Source organism: Plecotus auritus, assembly GCF_963455305.1.
Source record: "Plecotus auritus genome assembly, chromosome: 9".
NCBI classification, from domain to species: Eukaryota; Metazoa; Chordata; class Mammalia; order Chiroptera; family Vespertilionidae; genus Plecotus; species Plecotus auritus.
The window spans coordinates 145,660,579-145,682,330 of record NC_137783.1 but is presented as its reverse complement, the minus strand read 5'-3'; the positions used below and the strand labels follow the sequence as shown (position 1 = coordinate 145,682,330).

Genomic DNA, 21,752 nt, shown 5'->3' with positions numbered 1-21,752 from the left:
TTGGGCAGAATCCTGCTGGCAGAGCTGCTGCTATTTGGTGAAGTCAGTGGAGTTGGGTTTCTCCCTCACATGCTATTTATGTTGGGTTATCACTTGGCCTGATGTTTGGCTTCTCGTCCTCTGACATGTGTCCCATGCCGATGAGCAACCACATCCCCTGAGCCATCCAGTGGATGCTTGCGTTTCATCAAGCACTCGTTTTAGAAAAGCAATTAAGAGGAGCTGTGCTCCCAGGCTTCTGCCGGGGCCAGATTTAGATTCCAGTCGGGAGGGGACTCATTCACTACTTAAAGAAATATTTTCCTTCTCCTCGCCATCCCTCCGCCTGCCCTCTAAATGTGAACGCTCACCAGCTGAGCTATCCTCCCTAGACACTGAGAAGTTGCCCTGCGGTTCAGCCCGCAGCTCGGCTGCCAGGAATCCACGCACACTCCCTGAAGCGTTTCCACAGCAGAAAGTAAAAGAGATTCTCAGGTCGGGAACAAATGGGTTTTTCAGATCCTGGGCAAGAAAAAAGGTAGCTGAGCTTTTTTTTTTTTTTTTTTTTTAGGTTTTATGGGTTTGAGATATCTCCTCTGCCACATTATTGAGAGAGAGAGAGAGAGAGAGAGAGAGAGAGAGAGAGAGAGAGAGAAGCAGGGGAGGGCTGATCACTGATCGGAGCCCTGATGCTCCCAGTAGGAACCAGGCTCCTTTGGAGTTGGCCTGGGGCCACCAAGCCTGGAGGTTAGGCTCCAAAAGGCAGAGGTGGGGCAGGGAGCAGTCTGCATGCGAAGCCGTCACCCTACAGGGCGAGGGTCTGGGTTATCGGCCCCTCATGGGCCCCCTTTTTCTTCACTTCGGTCTTCACTCCAGATGAGACAAAATTCAAATGAAACCGTCTGTCCATGTTGAAAGGAAATCACTAAGATTTCACCTGCAGCTGACAGTCTATGGGGAGGTGGAAAGCATTGATCAAAGTGGGGCTTTTGTCATGAATCCTGACTTTCTGTTCACTCTCGGGACACTTGCCAGCTAATTGCAAAAATGGAGCACCCAGCTCTGGGGTAGAGCCCAGGTGACAGGTAACCAGCACAGGTGACAACTAACCAGCACAGAAGGTGACAGGTAACCAGCACAGGAGGGAAGCAGCAAAGCTCACACACTCCCTGCTCCCGTGCAAAGCTGCCCTGTTTTGTCACATCTGCGCATTTCCACCTGCCTTACCGCAAGAGGCCTCACCGTACCTCCCGACACCTCCCCCCCAGAGCCATGGTAAGGACAGATGCTCCTGAGAAGCCCCCCTTTCCCTGCCTGCCAGCGAGCAGTCACAAAACAAGCCTGCCACCCCCTCGCTTCTGCTCCAGCTTCAGAGGCTCCCAGAAGCTCCGGGTCTGGTTTCAGCCGCACTTGCCCCAGGAGCCCATGGGACGTGGGTTTGTGGCTCCGAAAATGACACATGAAAAACAAAAAACAAGAAAACAACAACAGAGAAGCCAGAGCTCTTTCTAAACAAACACTGTGCATCCCCGGAAACAACGTGCACTTTTAACCTCAGCCTTTTCCTCGCCCTTCTCACCCTTATCAGGAAGGAAATACATATGCCAAGCGAGCCAAGCGAGGAAATCTCCCAGCGGGGATCTGTCCTGAAGGGATGTGACAGTAACATCTCACCAAGCAAGACACCCACCGGCAGGAACGCCCTTGAGGCACGCCCGGCTGGCGATTCACTTCTCTCCTTCCCACTCACCTCCCAGGGGCTCTTTCTAGGAGAAACTTGGCTTTTGCGAGTCAGAGTGGGTAACTCAGTCTGGATAGGTTCCTGGAGGTAATTTTATGCTATAAAAAAACTAAGACAAAATAAAACAAATGGATAAAACTGGAGCTGGTACCCCTTCGGAAAGCAGTTTCAGTCCCACAAGTTGGGATGACAAAACCAAGTCACATTCTCGGGAAGAAGGCAGGCGCACCAGCCAAGACTCCACAGCCCACCGCAGCACCCACTATTGGGGCTCCCCAGATGCCTCCCAACTGGAGTGTCCTGCCGGCTACTCACGGTACCTCTTGGCAAGGATGAGATGAGTAGAAGCTGCAGGAAAGTGAGCCCCAACTGCATCCACCAGCCCAGCTCCATCGTTCCTGTGGCCAGTGCCCCGAGTGACTGCTGGGGAGGGACTGAGGGGGCCCGATGGGCAGCGGTTCTTACAGGGACCTCCCCAAGCCCCAGCTGAGCAGGAGCTCGGGTTTCAGCTCGCCAGGCTCTCCCATCCTCATCGGAGGGAACCACCTTCAGCGAGAGAGCTCAACGTCAGCCCCAAACCTCTCCTCTCTGCTGCCTTAACCCTTGCGGGGCCTGGGGAGGTGTGGCCACGCCACTGGGAAACTCAGGCTGGGGCTGGAAGGGACTGCTGCAGGGAAGCAGGGATAGGGGGAGAAGGGAGCCAGCCCAGGTCCGACCAGGCTCCCTGGCCAGGTTGAGGGAGGGGGACAACTGGCAGGTCCAGGGTGGCTGGATGAGGCAAAGGTAGGCGGGGCTGTGGGGCGGCTAAGGTGAGTCGTGAAGCCTCACAAACATGTATGCCCCTACCCACTCCCTCCTCCCCACCCCCATCCCCACCCCCACAGTAGCCTGGGATGGAGGCTCCCCTGCCTGCCATGTGAGTGTCCTTGTGGGAGGAGGCACTGGTGATGGAAGGAGAAAGGGAACCTACCCCCCTCCCCTCCACCTCTATCCCTTCTATCATTCAGGCCCAAGGCAGTGGGAGGTTTCCCTGAGCTGGGGGAGCTTGATCTGGGGACTGAGAGTAGAGTCTCAATCCATGGAGGGGATGGGGAGAACTTTCTAGAAGGAAAGACTAAATTTGGGCAGTGCCACTAGGAAATAATGATTGTTTACAAGTTTATATTACAATTTATATTTATTCTTTTCCCAAAAGAATCCATGGCAACATATATCATGGTGTGGCTCAGTGGTTGAACATCAACCCATGAACCAAGAGGACACTGGTTTGATTCCCAGTCAGGGCACATGCCCAGGTTTCAAGCTCGATCCCCAGTAAGGGGTGTGCAGGAGGCAGCCAGTGGATGTTTCTCTCGCACATCAATGTTTCTATCTCTCTATTCCTCTCCCCTCCTCTCTCTCTAAGATCAATAAAAACATTTAAATGTTTTTAAAAATGCGAGTTAAAGATTTATACATATACCAGAGGCCCGGTGAACGAAATTTGTGCGTGGGTAGGGTCCCTAGACTTGGCCAGTGATCAGGACCCATCTGTGGGCCAACCAGTGAGGCGATCAGGGGCCCCTGCTGGCACCCGCCTTAGCCAGCCTGGCACTGCCTGCTTGCCGGCTCCACCCCCTGCTGCCGCCACCAGTCGCCTCCCTCTGTGGGGCAATCATGGGGCAATCGCCCCCCCCTCCGCTCACACCCGCCTTGGCTGGCCTGGGGCCTGTGGGCTGGGGGCAGCTCCTGCATTGAGCGTCTGCCCCCTGGTGGTCAGTGCACTTCATAGCAACTGGTCATTCCACCAGTTGTTCCTCAGTCAATTTGCATATTAGGCTTTTATTATATAGGACTAGAGGCCCGGTGCACGAAATTCGTGCACAGGGGTGTGTGTCCCTCAGCCCAGCCTGCACCCTCTCTAATCTAGGACCCCGTTTAAATGGGCAGTTGGACATCCCTCTCACAATCCAGGACTGCTGGCTCCCAACTGCTCGCCTGCCTGCCTTCCTGATTGCCCCTAACCGCTTCTGCCTGCCAGCCTGATCACCCCCTAACCACTCCCCTGCCAGCCTGATTGATGCCTAACTGCTTCCCTGCCAACCTGTTTGCCCCTAACTGCCCTCCCCTGCAGGCCTGGTCACCCCTAACTGCCCTCTCCTGCAGGCCTGGTCACTCCTAACTTCCCTCCCCTGCAGACCTGGTCCCCCCCCAACTGCTCTCCCCTGCAGGCCTGGGTCCCCCCCAACTGCCCTTCCCTGCAGGCCTGGTCACCCCTAACTGCCCTCCCCTGCAGGCTTTATCGCCCACAACTGCCCTCCCTTGCAGGCCTGGTCCTTCCCAACTGCCCTCCCCTGCTGGCCATCTTGTGGTGGCCATCTTGTGTCCACATGGGGGTAGCCATCTTTGACCACATGGGGGCAGCCATCTTGTGTGTTGGAGTGATCGTCAATTTGCATATTACTCTTTTATTAGAATAGATATGAACAAAAGCCAACCTGAAAGGATAGACAATATGTCTAGTTTGGATGTGGCAGAGAGCAGGAAAAGAGGAAGAGTGTGGCCCAGGGTTGGATTTTATTCTTTAGTTAATGGGGGATTGGCAGTGTAGGAGAAGTGGGTGCTGGGCCCAAAGTAAAGTCCTAGGAAGAGGGTGTCATCCTGATATCCAGACTGAGGGATGGAGGAGGCCAAGACTGGTAAAGAAAGAGCAACTGGGCCTGGATAAAGGCCTGAAGTAAGGAGTAAGCAATGGGAATGGAGGGGAGGAACTTGGAGAAGGTGGAATCCCCCCGGGCCCAGGACAGCCTGCCTGGGCAGGGGCCCTGACACAGGTGCTTGTCTGGGGGAGAAATTCCTAAATCCCAGCCCTGCCCCTGAGCCCACTGCAGTGAAGTAACTGAGAGGACGAACTCAGCACTCAGGGACCTGGGTTCAAGTCCTTGATTCACCACTTTCTGACTACCTGACCTTCAGCAGGCTAACTCCCTCTCTGAGTCTCTGTTTTCTCATCTGTAAAATGGAAATAATTATCAAACCCACTTTGTAGACTGTTGGAGGGATCTGATGAGGTTATGTACATAGGCCCTTAGCCTAGGGCCTTGCTCAGAATATATACTTGATAAATATTAATCATTATCTGAATTATCTTCCCGAGACTGACACTAAAGTAATCCCATGTTATGAGCTTCCTTCCTCACCCTCAACTTCCAGGAGTAAATTTCCATCCAGGTGAAATTTGTTTAAAACCAGCACCAGGAGTAGCCTTAAAAGTGGGGGCAATACCAAAGGGCCGCATATCTAAGCAGTAGAGGGGAGTAGGGGGGAGCTTTACCTTGAGGCTGGTCAACCAGCCCTAGTCCTTTGGTGATGGGAGTGGGGAGAAGGTGACTTAGTTTCCTAACAAGAATGGGTATCACAGCCTCTTAAGAGTCTGTTTCTACCATCAACGGACAGTGCCACTTCCTTTTTCTTTTGTCTTCTGTCGTCCCTATCCACACACACAACCTCCCTGAGTTGCTATACAGCAACCTCATCCCTGCAGCAATCATATCCCATCAGGGTGGGGCCAGGTGATGAACCTGACTGGCTGCTCCCTGAGGAAGTCCCTGGTGCCAGGTGCTTGCCTCTTTAGCTCATGGGCCTGGGTACAGGCCCTCACTTCTCTTCCTGGACTGCTCTACCCACGGGAGTCATTGGTCTCTATTAGTTTATTGCACTCCTTTGGGTTTGCAAATTTCCTGGGGCTCTGTAACCTAGAAGGGAATTTTCCAAAAGGAATGAGACACTTTTCCCTGGGGACCTCAAGACATCATCTTGTTGAACTTGACAATAAACTGGGGCTGCTAGAGGACAAGGGAAGCCACTATGACTATGATACAGAAAAGGGCACAGTTTGCCAGAGGCTGTGCAGCCCTGCACCAATTTAGCTTCCTCTCCTCCCATCATGGTCAACTCAGCTTTTCATACCAATAGAGTTTAGTATTGTTCTAAATCAGGTGTTCTTAACCTGGGTTTCATGAAGTCTACAGGGAGGGAGTTTTTGGAGGGCATCTGAACCTTTGGAAATTATAGGCAAACATTTTTCATGCTTTTTTTTATTTTTTATTTTTTTGAGTAAGAGGGAGCCATAGCCTTCTTCAAGGGGACCTGCAACTCCCAACTTTTTAATGACTGATCTTCATAAGTTGATACTGCAAATTTGACCAAATATTAGTTGAATTTGGGTAAAGTCATTTATTATATATAATTATTGAGTCTAGGCTATAAACTGCACAATGGATATTTGGAGAATCACACACACACAGACACACACACACACACACCCATTTTTATATTTCTACCTTAAGAGCACTTGCTCTGAACCACATTGTCTAGTGTTGAATCTAGCTGGACCATTTACTACCTGTGCACACCTGGGCACTTACCTCACCTATGATGGCCTTAGTTTTTTCATCTGTTAAGTGGGAAGAATATTGGTACCTGCCCAAATAGGACTGGAATAAAGAGCTCCAATAGTGCCTACACACTCAGTAAACGTTAGCTATTTTTATGATGGCTATCTCTCCCTCCTGCCCTTACCTTCTACACCCACTTCTGGGAGAAATAAATCACTAGAGAGGCCGTGGGTGTAAAAAGCAAAGTGTCATACTGGGAAGTAGGGGATGATACCTGGAAGTAAGAATTATTTACTTAAAATCAATACTGAGAAATCCACAATTGGCGGTAGTAGATGGAGTCAGGCCACTCATTTAATTACAAGTCACAATACCCACTAATTTTTTCATGAAAGAAAGAGGCACTTAACACCTGTACCTTTTTCAGTGCCACCAGGAAGGCTGGTTGTATGTGAAAACACAGAAAGAAACAGCAGAGAAGGCTGTCCTGTGAATACTAACAGCTCCCCATTCTTTAAGCTGTTACTTGGGCAGATCAGCCACTGAGCAGCAACCATATAGTGAGTGGGAGAGCCAGAGGAAAGAGCTGGGTGGAGCTGGTCTGCAAACCTGAGAGAGGCATCCCAGACTGCTGGCAATTAAGTTTGGTTTCCATCAGCTACACAAAACACAAAGTTCAAGTCAACCAGGGCCGGAGATGGAGAAGGGTCGGTCTGTGGAAAGACAAAGGGCCCTTCCACCGGAGCCTGCTGTAACCGGCCCCACCAGGGAAGTCTCCAGCTCTAATAAATACCGGCTGTTCACCTACACAACAAGCAATAATGTTCTGCCTCCAGGTCTGGCTCAGCTCCACTCTCTTTCCACTGGGAGCCAGGCAAGGGGGTAGGTGCGTCTGTGGTTCTTTCTCTGGCCACATTCTTCTGGCTCTAGGTCATTTTTCATGCAAATTGCTGAAAGCCAGTGAGCCTCCCTCCTGCATAGTCCATGTGCTCCTGAATCACTCGGGGAAACCTGCTCTTGACTTCCCTATGTATATTTATAAACTTCAATTTAATACAAGATGTTGTCAGTTCTGCAACTGAACTGCAAAGTATTTCAAAGAACACTGGCAAAAAAAAAAAAATCTGATCAGAATCCAAGTGTCTAGTTTAAGAGTTAGATGCAGTTGAGACATTTTGGGTGATGATGGAAACAAAAAGTAGGGTAACTCCATGAGAAGGCATCAGGGTACGGTAGCACAGACAAAGACACCATAGTCAACAGACCCCGGTACGGATCAATGCTCTACTACCCACCAACTGTGTGAACTTGGGCATGTTCATTGGCCTCTCAGAGCCTCAGTTTCCTCAACTGTAAAAAAGAGGTAATGACTACCTTTTAATTTTGGTGAGAAGATTATAACTATCAATGAATATATAATCTTAGAATTTTTCAAAAATCCGCCTTTCAGATATTGAACCGAAATAAAACTTAATAGGTATCATTTTCCTTGGGTCTGGTGATGTAAGTTAGGTTAGGTTCCTATAGTGAAACAGATGCACCTCTGAAAAATATATTTCCTTGTATATTCCTTGTATATTTATGCTTCCAGTTGGAGGTCTAGGTAGTGTTGGAGGCCTAATTCTGAAGACAATAAGGAAAAGTGGGAATTTACAGCCAAGGAGTAGGATGGGATCAGTGGGTGGAAATTACTAAGAGGAAACATTAAGGGTAAGGGGGCATTCTGGCTGAACTGATTTGATAAGATTCTTGACAAAGGCAGGCCGGGGTGATCAGGTATCACCTAGGGCAGTGGTCAGCAAACTCATTAGTCAACAGAGCCAAATATCAACAGTACAACGATTGAAATTTCTTTTGAGAGCCACATTTTTTAAACTTAAACTTCTTCTAATGCCACTTCTTCAAAATAGACTCGCCCAGGCCATGGTATTTTGTGGAAGAGCCACACTCAAGGGGCCAAAGAGCTGCATGTGGCTCGCGAGCCGCAGTTTGTCGACCACTGACCTAAGAGATATGCGGTGTGAGGAATTTGATCAGATATCAAGGGTAATCAGACATCAATGACTGGGGACTTTCACTAAGCTGATTTAATAAGACTTTTATTCTTGAGGACAAAGCCTACTTGACCAAAGGCTCAGAGATTCTTGACTAAAGTTGGGTTAAGAAGAGAGTGTTTGTCACAGGGCCCAGAAAATCCCCTGCACTGCACTGACTGTCTGTTTCAATGCTGCCAGCTGTTCACTGGGATAAATAATATCCTATATAATAAAAGCCTAATATGCAAATCGACCAAATGGCAGAACAACCGGTTGCTATGACATGCACTGACCACCAGGGGGCAGATGCTCAACAAAGGAGCTTCCCCCAGCCCACAGGCACCAGGCCAGGCAAGGCGGGTGCCAGCGGGGCCCCCCCAATCACCCCGCCAGTCACCCCACAGATCAGCCCTGATGGCTGGCCAGGCCTAGGGAACCTATCCGTGTAAGAATTTCATGCACCAGGCCTCTAGTTTGTATATAAAGCAATAGGTCTTCTATGGAACCTCCTTCCATGTGCTAAAGGAGAAAGTAAAAGACTTACCAAGTAAAAATCATTCATTTATTTATTAAGCACAATTTCCTGCATATCTACTATGTGCCTGGCATCCTTTCAGGCCCTTAGAGTATGGCTGTGAACAACACCTGTGTGTCCCAGACTCAGCTTGTGGATTTACAGACAAGATAGCACTGAGACACAGGAAATGTGATGAGCAATACAAGTGAGGACAGAATGTTCTGGGAGCATGGAATGGGAAGAAGGGAGCAGTCTTGTCTGAGCATCAGAAAAGCTTCTCTGAGGAAGTGGCATTGAACTTTAGAACCAAAGCAAAACAGGGAAGGGAGAGTAGAGGACAGTGATGAGGAGGGCCACATAATACGGAGGCTGGAGATGCAGGCAGGCCTTGAAGACCATGAACTTCATTCTGTGAGACATGGGAAACGATTGGAGGGCCAGCTTCAAAATTCAATTTGTCCTCAGACTCAGCTCTCTCTGCATCCTGCATCCAACAGAATGGAGAGAAGTGGCGTGATGTGAGAGGCAGGTAAAAAGGAGGCAGTCAGTGGTTATAGTGTTCGTGGGAGACAGCAATGAGGGAGCCATCAGATATGACTCCCAGTTGATGACCAGGTGGATATTGGGGAGTGCATGGTGGCATACCGGAGGATCCTCCATCTCTCTCTCTCTCAGATCCCTCACCCTGGGAACAGCCAGCTGCCATGCTGTGGGAGCAGCCCCAGAGAGAGTCTCACGTGGGAAGAAATGGAGGCTCCTGATGACAGTCCAATGGATGAGCTTGGGAGCACGTTCCCCTGCCCTTCCGATGGCTGTGGCCCCAGCCTGCAACTTGACTACAGCGTCATGTGAATGCCCCAGCCAGAGCCACCAGCCTAGCTGCACCCAAGTTCCCGGCCCACAGGAAATGGGTGAGATGATCAATTGTGTTGTTTTAAGCTGTTACACTTGTTACACAGAAATAAATTACCAATACAAAACATTTCTGAATTGGGCAATCTGAGTTAGAGGAAGCAATAAAATTGTCTGTACCTTGGTAAACAGGCAGCCAGACGACCACAGTTTAAGACTCAACACAGTGAGAAATGTGGCTAACACAGGGAGGAGGCTTTCAGCTGTACGTAACAACAAACCCAACTCCTGGGGCTGGAACAATAAGGAATTTTATTATCATATAGAGCAACAAGTCCATAAATAGGGTGCCTCTAGAGTCCCTGGCTCAACAGTAGTGTTAAATACCCAGATCCAAAATATGGGATATGAAATTTTAGCTAAAATATAAAATAAGCAAAGGAGAAATTGAAGCAAAATGTTAGCATCTATTTACCTCTGAGGTGAGTGCATCCATATCTTTTCTCTGGAATTTTTTGTATGTTTGGATTGTTTATAATTATATCTATATTTTACAGTGCTATAAAGAAGTAGCTACAAGGAGATGTAAGAGGGGGGCATGTAGAAAATATCTTCCAATAGAGAAGACAAGCATTTATTCTTTAACATGAGAAAATATTGTATTTCTCACATGTCAGTCACATTGTTGGCAATAAGGGGACATAATGAACAAGACAATGATTCCTGTTTGCATGGAGCATATGTACTACTGGGCAAAGATTTGTAATAAACAAATCAAGAAGGAAGGACCAGGTGGTGAGAGTGCTATGCTAGCCATGAAACAGAAGTCTGCTAGAGAGTGGCTGAGGGAGGTGCTTCAGTTTGTGGAATCAAGGCAGGTCTCTCTGGGAAGGTGACATTTACACTGAGACCTGAAGTAAAGTACCATGGGAGCCTCTGAGGACAGGGTGTTCCAGGCAGAGGGAACAGCTAATGCAAAGGCTCTGAGCTGCGAATGAGCTGAGTGCATGTAAGGAACACAAAGAGGCCAGTGTAGCTGGCACACAAGTATATAAACAACTCCTTAAACACGGGGCAAATGAAAGGGGCCAGGAGAAAATGGGTTGATCAAGTGAATTCATTTCAATGCCACAGGACTTTGGGGCATCGGGGAATCCTTTGAGAATCTAGTCAAAAGCTACGGGCCATACATAAATAAACACATCCTGATCTTTGCTTGCAATTTGAGGATATGTGTGGACCCTCTAAGCCAGCCGTGGGCAAACTACGGCCCGTGGGCCGGATCCGGCTGTTCTATCCCGTTCTCTTGCTCTCCCCTCCGCTCCTTTACTTTGAATTTATATTAGTTCACACAAACACTCCATCCATGCTTTTGTTCCGGCCCTCCGGTCCAGTTTAAGAACCCATTGTGGCCCTCGAGTCAAAAAGTTTGCCCACCCCTGTAATCCGACCCAGAAATGACCTAATTCCAGCATGTGAGCTGAAAGCATGTTATTCCCAGTCAGGGAGGGGGCAGCAAGGAGGCTAGTCATTACTATCAAGCGCAGAACTCCTCTGTAGGTAATATTTGCACTAGAGCTCCTCCTGTACCAGTCTGACATCTCCAATCCAATCCTCCTTTGTGACCCCCTGCTTCTCACAGTGCCAGACCTGCGTGGGTAGCAGTCTGAAGGCCCTAGCTGCCTACTCTTGCCCTCTCTCCAGTTCATCTTTCACAGACTTTACCACCAATAATGAGGTCTTGCGCTTCTAACTCCGCTTGGTGTCTGCTTCTTAAAGGAACCAACCAACACAACTGGTACCAGGAATGATCAAAAAGAAGAGGTGATAAGAAGGGGTTTGGGTTTGGGATCACTCACACACAGCTGGCAAGGAAGACCCCTTCCCAAATGGTATTTGGAGTACAGATAATTCCTGTCACAAGGTGGCAACCCAATGGATAAAAACTTCACAGGTGGCTACTTCAAAGAATATCCTGGTGGAGGGGAATGCCTCTGAACATTATGGAGAAACAACACATATAAGGACAATGAAATAGCTGGGCACTAAGTTGGATTGCTGCCCTACAGAGGGATAATAAGAAACAAAGGACAATTAACAGACTTAAAAACCAAGTGTGAAAGCCAGGGGGCCTCTTTGGTTGCTCCTGCAGAAGAAGTGTGGACACAGTGAAGGAGCAAACTCAGATTCTGATATTTATAGTCACCAGGCTTCAACGAGTGTTGAATACCTAGTCAAGGCAGGTCTACTATGCTAAAACCAGTGCCTTGGCTGGAAAAACATGAACTCCTGAACATGAGACGGAGTCATCTGGATGGATGCCCCCAAACCTTGTGGTTCCATTGACTTCCCTGAATTTTCCCTACAGAGATGGCTCACCTGTCTCTATTAAGAACTAGAACTGGTTCCCATGGGGAGATACAGCATGGACCTCTCCACTTAAAGAGAGCAAGTGTCCTCCTCAAGACTTCCTGCCAAATTTGTCCTGGCTGCCAGGCCAGTAAGGAGGGTTAAATCCCAGCCTAATCCCAATTTAGGAAGTGCTGGGTCTGATCAGGAAAGAAAGAAACAATCCCCAATGAGGCTGCAAGAATGTACTAGCATGTTCCAGCAGGAGGAATTGGATTTTGAGTGTGCTTGATCAAGGAGTACAGAACATAAGTAAGAATGGATCAGCAAGAGTTCATTTACTTGTGAGTATTCTTTAGGGACATGGGCTATACACCCTAGCAAGAAACCTAGGGTATGTGCTAGTTTGCTGCTAGGTAACTCTTAGAAACCTGGAAAAAGCAATAGCCCATGCTGACCCAAGTGGAAATGCCCGAGATGCCACAGAGATGGTGGGATTAAATGGTGCAGGGAAGTAGGCACACTGGATTGAATGGATATATTATGTAAGGGCACAAGATCCATCAGAGATTTTGTTCCATGGAAGGACACAGAGAATACACTGTTCATCAAGGCCATCACTAAAGCCATTCAGTGGTGGCTTTCCTACAGGCTAGGGTTGACTGTAGGAGATATGTCACAGGACTTGGCCTACTAATAGCCAGGGAATGATGAGGACTTGAAGAAATAGAGTCCAGGTGATGATATTTAACTACCATAAAAGGTGGGCCCTACAATTACCCTCACAATCAGATGACTTGAAGGGACATCCAAGGGGCTTACACACCTGCAAGGAGTTGTGAAGATGGTTAGTAGAACACACTCTCCCTAGGGAGAAGACAGGTAGACAAGCAAGGTGCTGCTTAATATAATCAATCAAAAAGAGCAAGAATGGATGAGCAGGAGGCTGAGGGTGGTAACCCCAACAGTAAGTCATGAACCTTGCTCAATTCCTAGACCTGAGCCAGTTTTCATACCAAGAACTTGTTGGCTGCAGAGACCAATGAGTCCCCAAAAGGAAGAACAGCAACATCATGGCAAGTAGATCCTATATAATAGAGGTAATATGCAAATTGAACCTCACGCCTTCACAAGATGGCCACCCATGTTATCACAAGATGGCCGCCCCCATGTTGTCACAAGATGGTCGGCAGGGGAGGGCATTTGGGGGCAACCAAGCCTGCAGGGGAGGACAGTTGGGGGAGGACAGGCCTGCACGGGAGGGCAGTTGGGGGCTATCAGGCTGGCAGGGGAGGGCAGTTGGGGGCGATCAGGCTGGCAGGGGAGGGCAGCTGTGGGTGATCGGGCTGGCAGGGGAGCGGTTAAGGGGTGATCAGGCTGGCAGGCAGAAGCGGGTTAGGGGCAATCAGGTAGGCAGGCAGGCGAGTGGTTAGGCGCCAGCAGTCCTGGATTGTGAGTCAGACATCCCCCGAGGGGTCCCAAATTGAAGAGGGTGAAGGCTGGGCTGAGGGACACTCCCCCCAGTGCATGAATTTCGTGCACCGGGCCTCTAGTATTATAATGATTCCTTTGACATTTCCCTAAAAAGACATACAAAGACATGCATCTTTCATAGCTACCACCAAGAATGAACTATGATGTCTGTCAGGCCTCCCTGGGAGAATTGGGTTCTGGAGACAGAACTTAATCAGATGACTGTGGACTGAGGAGAGAGAAAAACCCATACATTCTGAGGATTACTGGACACAAATGACATTGATACCTAGAGGCCTGCAATGGCATCATGCCCACCTGTTAGAGGCATATGAGAGCAAGTTAATAAATTGAGTCCTGGTCAAATGCCAAGTTACAATGGATCCAGTGAGGCCATGGACCCACCTAGTGATCATTTTTCTGGTCTCCAAATATATAATTGGGATTAACATAGTTGTTGAATTCCTACATGAGATCCTTGGCTCATCATAATAGAAAAGATGAATAAAAACCTCTGAAACTGCCTTCCCCTTCCCAAGGTAGTGAATCAAAAACCATAACACATTCCTGGGGAATGGTGGAGATTAATGCCACCCTTAAGAATCTTAATGATGCAGTGGTGATGGCTTTTTTCATATCTCCATATTTTAATTTAATTCACCAGTCAGGTCCCTGCAGAAACCAGATGGATACTGGTAAAATGGCAGAAGATAATCACATACTCAACCAAGAAGTAGTTCCAATATGGCTGTCGTGTCATTCATGGTATCTTTGCTAGAGCAGATTAAAACCCAATCAGAGAAAAGACTCAGAAATAATTTACATTCATGTGGAATGGACAATAATTTATAGTACTGTCCTAGGTCTCTGTTAATTCTCCTGCCGTCACAGTGTAGTCAGAAGAAATCTGGACTTTCTGCAGAATATCACATTGAGTCATTACATCAGTGACAGAACAGAAACAATAAGAGCTAGCTAGCACACTGGAGGCCTTGGGAAAGCATCTCACTTCAGATGGTGGGAGATAAACCCAATGAAGATGCAGAGGCAGAGCACATTGCTAAAGTTTTCAGGGGCCCAGAGATCAGGGGCATGCTGAGAAATACTGTCCAAACTGAAAGACATATTGCTGCATTTTTCATCACTACCACCAAGAATGAAACATGATGTCTATCAGGCCTCCCTGGGTTGGGTTCTGGAGACAGCATAGTCAACACCTAGCAATACTATTCCAGCCCATATGCCAGGAAATCTGAAAGGTAGCCAGCTTTGCATGGGGCCTGGAACAAGAAAGGCATCTGCAGTCAGTCCAGGCCATGGTACAAATAGCCATGGATGTGAGGGCAATCTGGCTGTGACATCTTTCACCCCATTGATCACCAGGGTTGAATTCAGCTGATCTGGCTGGCTAGGCGGGTGTCCCCCTACTTCCTCACCGATCCATGTGCGTCCCTTCCAAAGCTGCATGGTGGGTCAAAGAGGACACCCTTCCCCCAAGAGGAAAGTATTGGTCTTCAGTCAAGGGTAGCTGCGCTCCCCTGCTAGAACCTCCAAATGAGCTCTCAAATAGCTCTGCCACTTGAAACATATGACCCACCAGGCCATCTGGTGTTGAAGATGTCAGTGGTGGGAAAGGATGCAGTAAGGATCTTATAGCAAGCTCCAGTGGGAGAATCACAACATAGATCTCTGGGATTCTTACCAAGGCCATGTCATCTATAGCATTTGCTTTTGAGGAATATACCCTAGAGTGTTAATGGGCCCTCATGGACATGGGATATTTGATTCTGGGATATCAAATGACCAACCTATATAATAAAAGCCTAATATGCAAATTGTCCCCTCGACCAGGAGTTCAACTACGAGTTCGACTGCTCGCTATGACATGCACTGACCACCAGGGGGTGGCACGGAACATGGCAGGCATTGGCAACACAGTGCTGGCAGCGGGCGGCAGTGGAGGTGCTGCTGGCCCCAACGGGCCCCAATGAGAGCGGGACTGCAGTGGGATGGTGGAGCAGGTGAGCAGACAGTGCCAGAACAAAGTGAGTGCAAGTGGGGCCCAATCACCCCACTAATCGCCCCACAGACAACAACCAGGGGTGGTGGAGGGGGGCGGGTTCGCCACCAGGCTCCCAGATGCTGAGGGAGCCAGGCGGGGCCCAATGACTCAGGCAGAGGGGGTCCATGGGGGCTTGGGGGCCCAGGTGCTACCCAGGGCCCAGAGGTCAGCTGGGACCTGCCTTTCCACATCAGACGCTCACATTTCAATCACTGACTAGGCCTAGGGACCACACCTGTGCATGAATTTTGTGCACCAGGCCTCTAGTCCTATCTAATAAAAGAGTAATATGCAAATTGACCATCACTCCAACACACAAGATGGCCACCCCCATGTGGTCAAAGATGGCTGCCTCCACGTGGACACAAGACGGCCGCCACAAGATGGCCAGCAGGGGAGGGCAGTTGTGGGCCATCAGGCCAGCAGGGGAGGGCAGTTGGGAGGGACCAGACCTGCAGGGAAAGACAGTTAGGGGTGACCAGGCCTGCAGGGAAGGGCAGTTGGGGGAGACCAGGCCAACAGGGGAGGGCAGTTAGAGGCGACTAGGCTGGCAAGGGAGGACAGTTAGGGGTTACCGGGCCAGCAGGGGAGGGAAGTTGGGGGCAACCAGGCTTGCAGGGGAGGACAGTTAGGTGTGACCAGGCTGGCAGAGGAGGGCAGTTAGGGGTGACCAGGCCAGCAGGAAAGGGCAGTTAGGGGCAATCAGGCTGGCAGGGGAGCAGTTAGGCATTGATCAAGCTGGCAGGGGAGTGGTTAGGGGGTGATCAGGCTGGCAGGCAGAAGCGGTTAGGGGCAATCAGGTAGGCAGGCAGGTGAGCGGTTGGGAGCCAGCAGTCCTGGATTGTGAGAGGAATGTCTGACTGCCCATTTAGGCCCGATCCTAACGAGGGGTCCCGGATTGGAGAGAGTGCAGTCTGAGCTGAGGGACACACCCCGCCTGTGCACAAATTTCATGCATCGGGCCTCTAGTTAATATATAATTGCTCACCATGAGCTGAGTTCTATCAGACCCTCCAAGTCATAAAGTTACATGGGACCATAGCAGGCTATCCTAAGATGACACTGGTACATCCAGAATGGACCCCACGCAGGACCAGAGGGGCACAATCAGGCTTCATGAGTAGGAACCCCAGACTCCCATGCCATACTCCATGGCTGTCCAGTGCCCCTCTCTCCACTTGCATCTACAGCCATTGTGAGGGGTGTTTACCAATACAACAAGCTGAAGGAGAAAAATCCCACATGGAACATCTCGGAGTGTGAGCTCAGCTGGAAGTGGATGGTGGGTGCATCAGAGAGCAGACTTGAATGACGGAGCTAAGGAAAGTCTTTCCAATGGGTAGAGCTCTGAGTGGTGCACCAAGTCATCTGCTTTGTGTGGAAGGAAAAGTGGCCTGAAGTGAGAACATATGTAACTCGTGGACAATGGTGAATGGCCTCACCGGCTAGTCAGGAGTCTAAAATGAAAAGGACTAAATGAGTAAAGACAAGGAGGCCAAAAGTGAGCACTACCTATGACCAAAACATGTGATCATGGTAGACAAGAAAGCATCTACCAAGAAAAAGTCACTTAAGTAGACAAAAATGACTCAGCTGGGTGACATTAGCCAGTATTTGCCATCAGCTACCCAAACCTGACATGAGGGGCACATGAACAGAATGGCCGTGCTAGCAGAAATAGAGGTCACATGACACAACAGCCCGGACTGCTGCTTACCGAGCCAATCAACCACCACCACCTCCAAATAACCTGCAGGCAACAAGGCCCAATCCTGAGCCCCTGATATGGCTCTATTCTGATCCAGTAGAACTGGGCCAGGGACCTGGGATTTTATATTTCTAACAAGAACCCAAATAATGCTAATGATGCCAATGATACTATGTATTATAGTTTGAGGAGTAAGAACTTAAAGGAGCAGAAGTTATCTCCTCTAAGGTCATAGGCTGGACTATTGATAGAGGGAAAAGTTCTTTCAATAGACTCTCAAGGAGAGTCATGAAGGTTTTTAGCAAGGACCACGTTTCCCCTTAAGCAGCAGCAGCAGGGAAGTGCTGGCCCTGGAGAGCTGGCACCTCAATTTAGCCTGACTTGATCCCTGGGAATGCTCCTTGGGAATGAAGGGGTTACTCTTTATTAAGCAACTTGAGGTAGGCAGCATGAACTGTGCTCTATCTTGAGGGATTTAGGTCTTATAACAAAGTCTTCTCTTTCCTCTGCATTGCTGGCTTGTCCAGGGGCCTCAAACTTTCCATCTTGAGTTTCCATGAGCTGCAACAGAATCGTAATCAGAAGTGTGCTACTCTCCAAAGGAGTTAGAGGTTGGGAGGGATCTGGCAGGCTCCCCCCCTCCCCCATAAATCCAAGCCTATGCAACACTATTCCAGCTTCCCTTGGGCTCTGTAAACCTATGTTAGTCCTTCTCCTTCACAGTGGGCCTCCCAGGGCCTCTGGACAACCATAAGTCAGGCTGGACCGGGGCCACATTCTCACCGGGCTGCTCACGAATGTCCCTCTGGTGGACTGGGCAAATTTACCTGTGATTTGGCATTGGACCCCTTTTTTCTTATCATATTTCATTGGAAAATCTGATCTCATTTAAGGTTTGTGTTTCCACTTGTGTTTCTGGGCAGGTGACCAGTGGAATGCAGGCAGGGAAATGTAAACAGTTAATGAAATCTAACAGGGTCCACACTGATATTCCATGCCTCCAACAAGCCTGTCTCTCATATTTCCTCCACAGCGCTCTTCCTCCTGGGTATGGCCTAGGTCTGTTCTCCATCACCATGATGAGCGCCTCAGGGAAACACAGGTGTCTGCAGTCATTAGAAATTCAAATCCACCTGCTGCACCACGTGCAAGAAGAAGGGCAACTGGGGGTCAGCTGGGATGTGATGGGTGAGGGGTGGCTGTCTGGCCATGAGCCCAGAGGGATTCATAAATCATGCTGGTTTCCAGCGGCAAGGAGCTCTAATGGGAGTCAGGTGAGAGGCCCACCTGCAGCCAGGAGGCTGGATGCTATTATACAGTGGCCCCAGGAGGTCTTGAAGGTGGGCGTCTGTGGTTCCTTACACCCTGGAAGCAATTTATGGCCCACGCCTGCTCTTTCTCTCTGTGTGTCTCTGTACATCTCCCTGCCCTCTGCTCTGAACCTCTCTCTCTCCACTCCCATTTTCTCTTATTTCTTTTGTTTTCCTTTCATCTCCTCTTCCCCCCTCTGTACGTGCAGTGAAGTAAGGCTTAAGAACCTAAGCAGGAGGTCAGATGGGCACATCAGCTGTCCTGGGAAAGGGGAGTTTTCAGCACATGGCTGAGGTACATCAGGCCATTTGAAACCCAGGAATCCTGCCTGGAGGGGGCAAATGGGCCAGGGGCCTCCAGTTAAAATATGAAGTGATCCCATTTTGTCACTGTCCTCTGCTTCCACCCCTTCTCCACTTCAGCATCTGCTCACCTTTCTTATTGTCACCATGGACTTCCCCTCCCCGGTGAGAAGACATTTTGGGCATGCTGGCATTTGTCTCTCCAGTCACAGGACATGTGGCAACCCACCCAACCTATAGACTGCTTGCCTCTTAGCATCAGCCCACCCCTCCAAGTCTCAGTGGTCTTAAGGACATATCAGATATATGTAGTTCCCCAAACTCCCTAGGTACCAAAGACAGCGAGGCTAGAACTCAGTTCTCTGTCTTAGCTCTCTGCCCTGGAAAACTTGCCTTTCTCCCTGGGTTCTGCTTCCTTTCAGCAGAGTGAAGGGTTGGACTCTGATCTCTAAGGTTTCTCTCACCTCTAACTTCAGTGTTTTATTCTATATGAATCTGAATTTCTCAGGTCTCCCTGGTCTATAGCCCAAAAAAGGTCACCGATTACAGCCATGTCCACACATCACTGGCTTTTGTCCATAGGATCCTAGAGGACATGGGTGCCCCATGAGATCTCAGCCTCTGGTGTCCCTAATGTCCCCTGGAGGTGTCTCCCAGCTAATCACAAACCAGTCAGTTACCAGAGACACAATGCATCCAGTTGCAGCTGCTGGGTTTCTCTCTTCTCCCACCCACTCACCCGCGGTTCCTGCACGTAAAGCCCCTGAGAACACAATGTGGCCTTGAAGCTGCTACTGATACTAGTTCACCGGCAATGTCCACGCTAGGGTGCTACCTGCCACGCCTACAGCTGCTGGGCATCCACGTGCCAGCAGGTCCTGGTCCACCTGAAGTGAGGTGATGGTCCTCTCCCCTACTCACAGTCATACCAGGTCACCCGGACCTCCAAAAGGGCCTGCTTGTGCCCCTAAGGGTCACAGAGTCCACTGTACAAATAGGTCCTCATTCTTTCCCTCAGACGCCTCCTTATTACAGGACTCAGACGCAATCTGTGTCTGACTTCATGGGGTCCTCCCCACCCTTTTCCTCTCAGAGGGTGAGAGAGCCTCCCACAAATCACTTCCTGGTGGTCCCCCCACCTTTTCTACAGACATGTTTGAATTCAATTTTCGGCTGAGACATGCCTCCTGCTCCCCAGCATACACACATACACGTACATATATATGCTTCTGTAATTTCCATCACCCTAGCAAATAGGATAAATCAAAGGAGTGCATGAGTGTGTGTGTGTGAGACAGAGAGTGAGTGTGTTTCTCCTGAGAGAAAGAGCAGAGAACTAACCGCTCTGCTCCAAGTGGCTTGTCCAGGACAAGAAACCACAATCCTGGGTAAAAACAGAGAATTATCTTCCCCAACTCTTCCCCCAATGCATTCTAGAAGCAGGACTTGATCTCCAATGAAAACCTGTGACAAAAAGAGCAGCTGGTGACTTCTCAAACTCTGTACTTGATGACAAATAAGAGTCAAAGTGACCAGGGAATAAACTAGCATACTGTAAAGAAAATAGTTTCTTGTGGTTAATGGAGGGGCCTGGAAGCAAAAATATAGGCCAGATGCTCAGTCTGGAAAATCAGCATAGTCCTATTTTAAGAACTAATGAAAAGAGCCTTGTAAAAGGACAAGGTAGAATAACAGCTATTTTTCTCCCCCTAGGAATGGGAATTAAAAAGTGGTTACAAAGAGTGGAGATCCAGGATTCCGAGTAAAGAAACCTGGAATCCAGGCCTGACTTTATCACCTCTGCTCCCTCCTGACAACCCAGAGAGCACAAGTCAGACCATATGCTCCTGTGTATACATATTAATAATTAATTAATTGATGACTCAAATTATTTTCAATACAGACTTAGTTTAGAGAATCAGGAGGACATGTTGGTAGAGTTGAGCATTAAAGGATGAAGAGGATGAGACACTGGAGTGTTATATTAGTGATCCAGGTGATGTGACATGAGTACTACATTGGTGTTCCAGGTGATGAGACATTGGAGTGTGACATTAGTCTTCCAGGTGATGAGACACAGGAGTGTGACATTAGTGTTCTAGGTGATGAGACATTGGAGTGTGACATTAGTGTTCTAGGTGTTAAGACACTGGAGTGTGACATTAGTGTTCTAGGTGATGAGACACTGGAGTGTGACATTAGTCTTCCAGGTGATGAGACATTGGAGTGTGACATTAGTGTTCTAGGTGATGAGACATTGGAGTGTGACATTAGTGTTCTAGGTGATGAGACATTGGAGTGTGACATTAGTGTTCTAGGTGATAAGACAGCGGAGTGTGACCTTAATGTTCCAGGTTATGAGACATTGGAGTGTGACATTAGTGTTCTAGGTGATGAGACATTGGAGTGTGACCTTAGTGTTCCAGGTGATGAGACATTGGAGTATGACATTAGTGTTCTAGGTGATGAGACATTGGAGTGTGACCTTAGTGTTCCAGGTGATGAGACATTGGAGTGTGACATTAGTGTTCTAGGTGATGAGACATTGGAGTGTGACATTAGTGTTCTAGGTGATGAGACATTGGAGTGTGACGTTAGTGTTCTAGGTGATAAGACAGCGGAGTGTGACATTAATGTTCCAGGTGATGAGACATTGGAGTGTGACATTAGTGTTCCAGGTGATGAGACATTGGAGTGTGACATTAGTGTTCTAGGTGATGAGACATTGGAGTGTGACATTAGTGTTCCAGGTGATGAGACATTGGAGTGTGACATTAGTGTTCCAGGTGATGAGACATTGGAGTGTGACATTAGTGTTCCAGGTGATGAGACACTGGAGTGTGACATTAGTGTTCCAGGTGATGAGACATTGGAGTGTGACATTAGTGTTCCAGGTGATGAGACATTGGAGTGTGACATTAGTGTTCTAGGTGATGAGACATTGGAGTGTGACATTAGTGTTCCAGGTGATGAGACATTGGAGTGTGACATTAGTGTTCCAGGTGATGAGACATTGGAGTGTGACATTAGTGTTCCAGGTGATGAG

At 48.8% G+C, this 21,752-nt stretch overlaps 1 protein-coding gene across 3 annotated transcripts in view; it reads right to left on the bottom strand.

Moving 5' to 3' along the window:
• The window catches only part of PAMR1 (peptidase domain containing associated with muscle regeneration 1), a 146,808-nt gene that overhangs the window by 62,890 nt on the left and 62,166 nt on the right, over positions 1 to 21,752 (bottom strand). Inside the window, exon 1 of one of the 3 annotated variants that reach the window (XM_080642011.1) lies at positions 2,041 to 2,275. The exons of the other annotated variants lie outside the window; for them this stretch is intronic. Coding sequence (XP_080498137.1) covers positions 2,041 to 2,113 — 73 coding nt within the window. The 5' untranslated portion in view covers positions 2,114 to 2,275. Of the gene's footprint in view, positions 1 to 2,040; positions 2,276 to 21,752 lie in introns of those variants that run through there. 3 annotated transcript variants of the gene reach the window in all.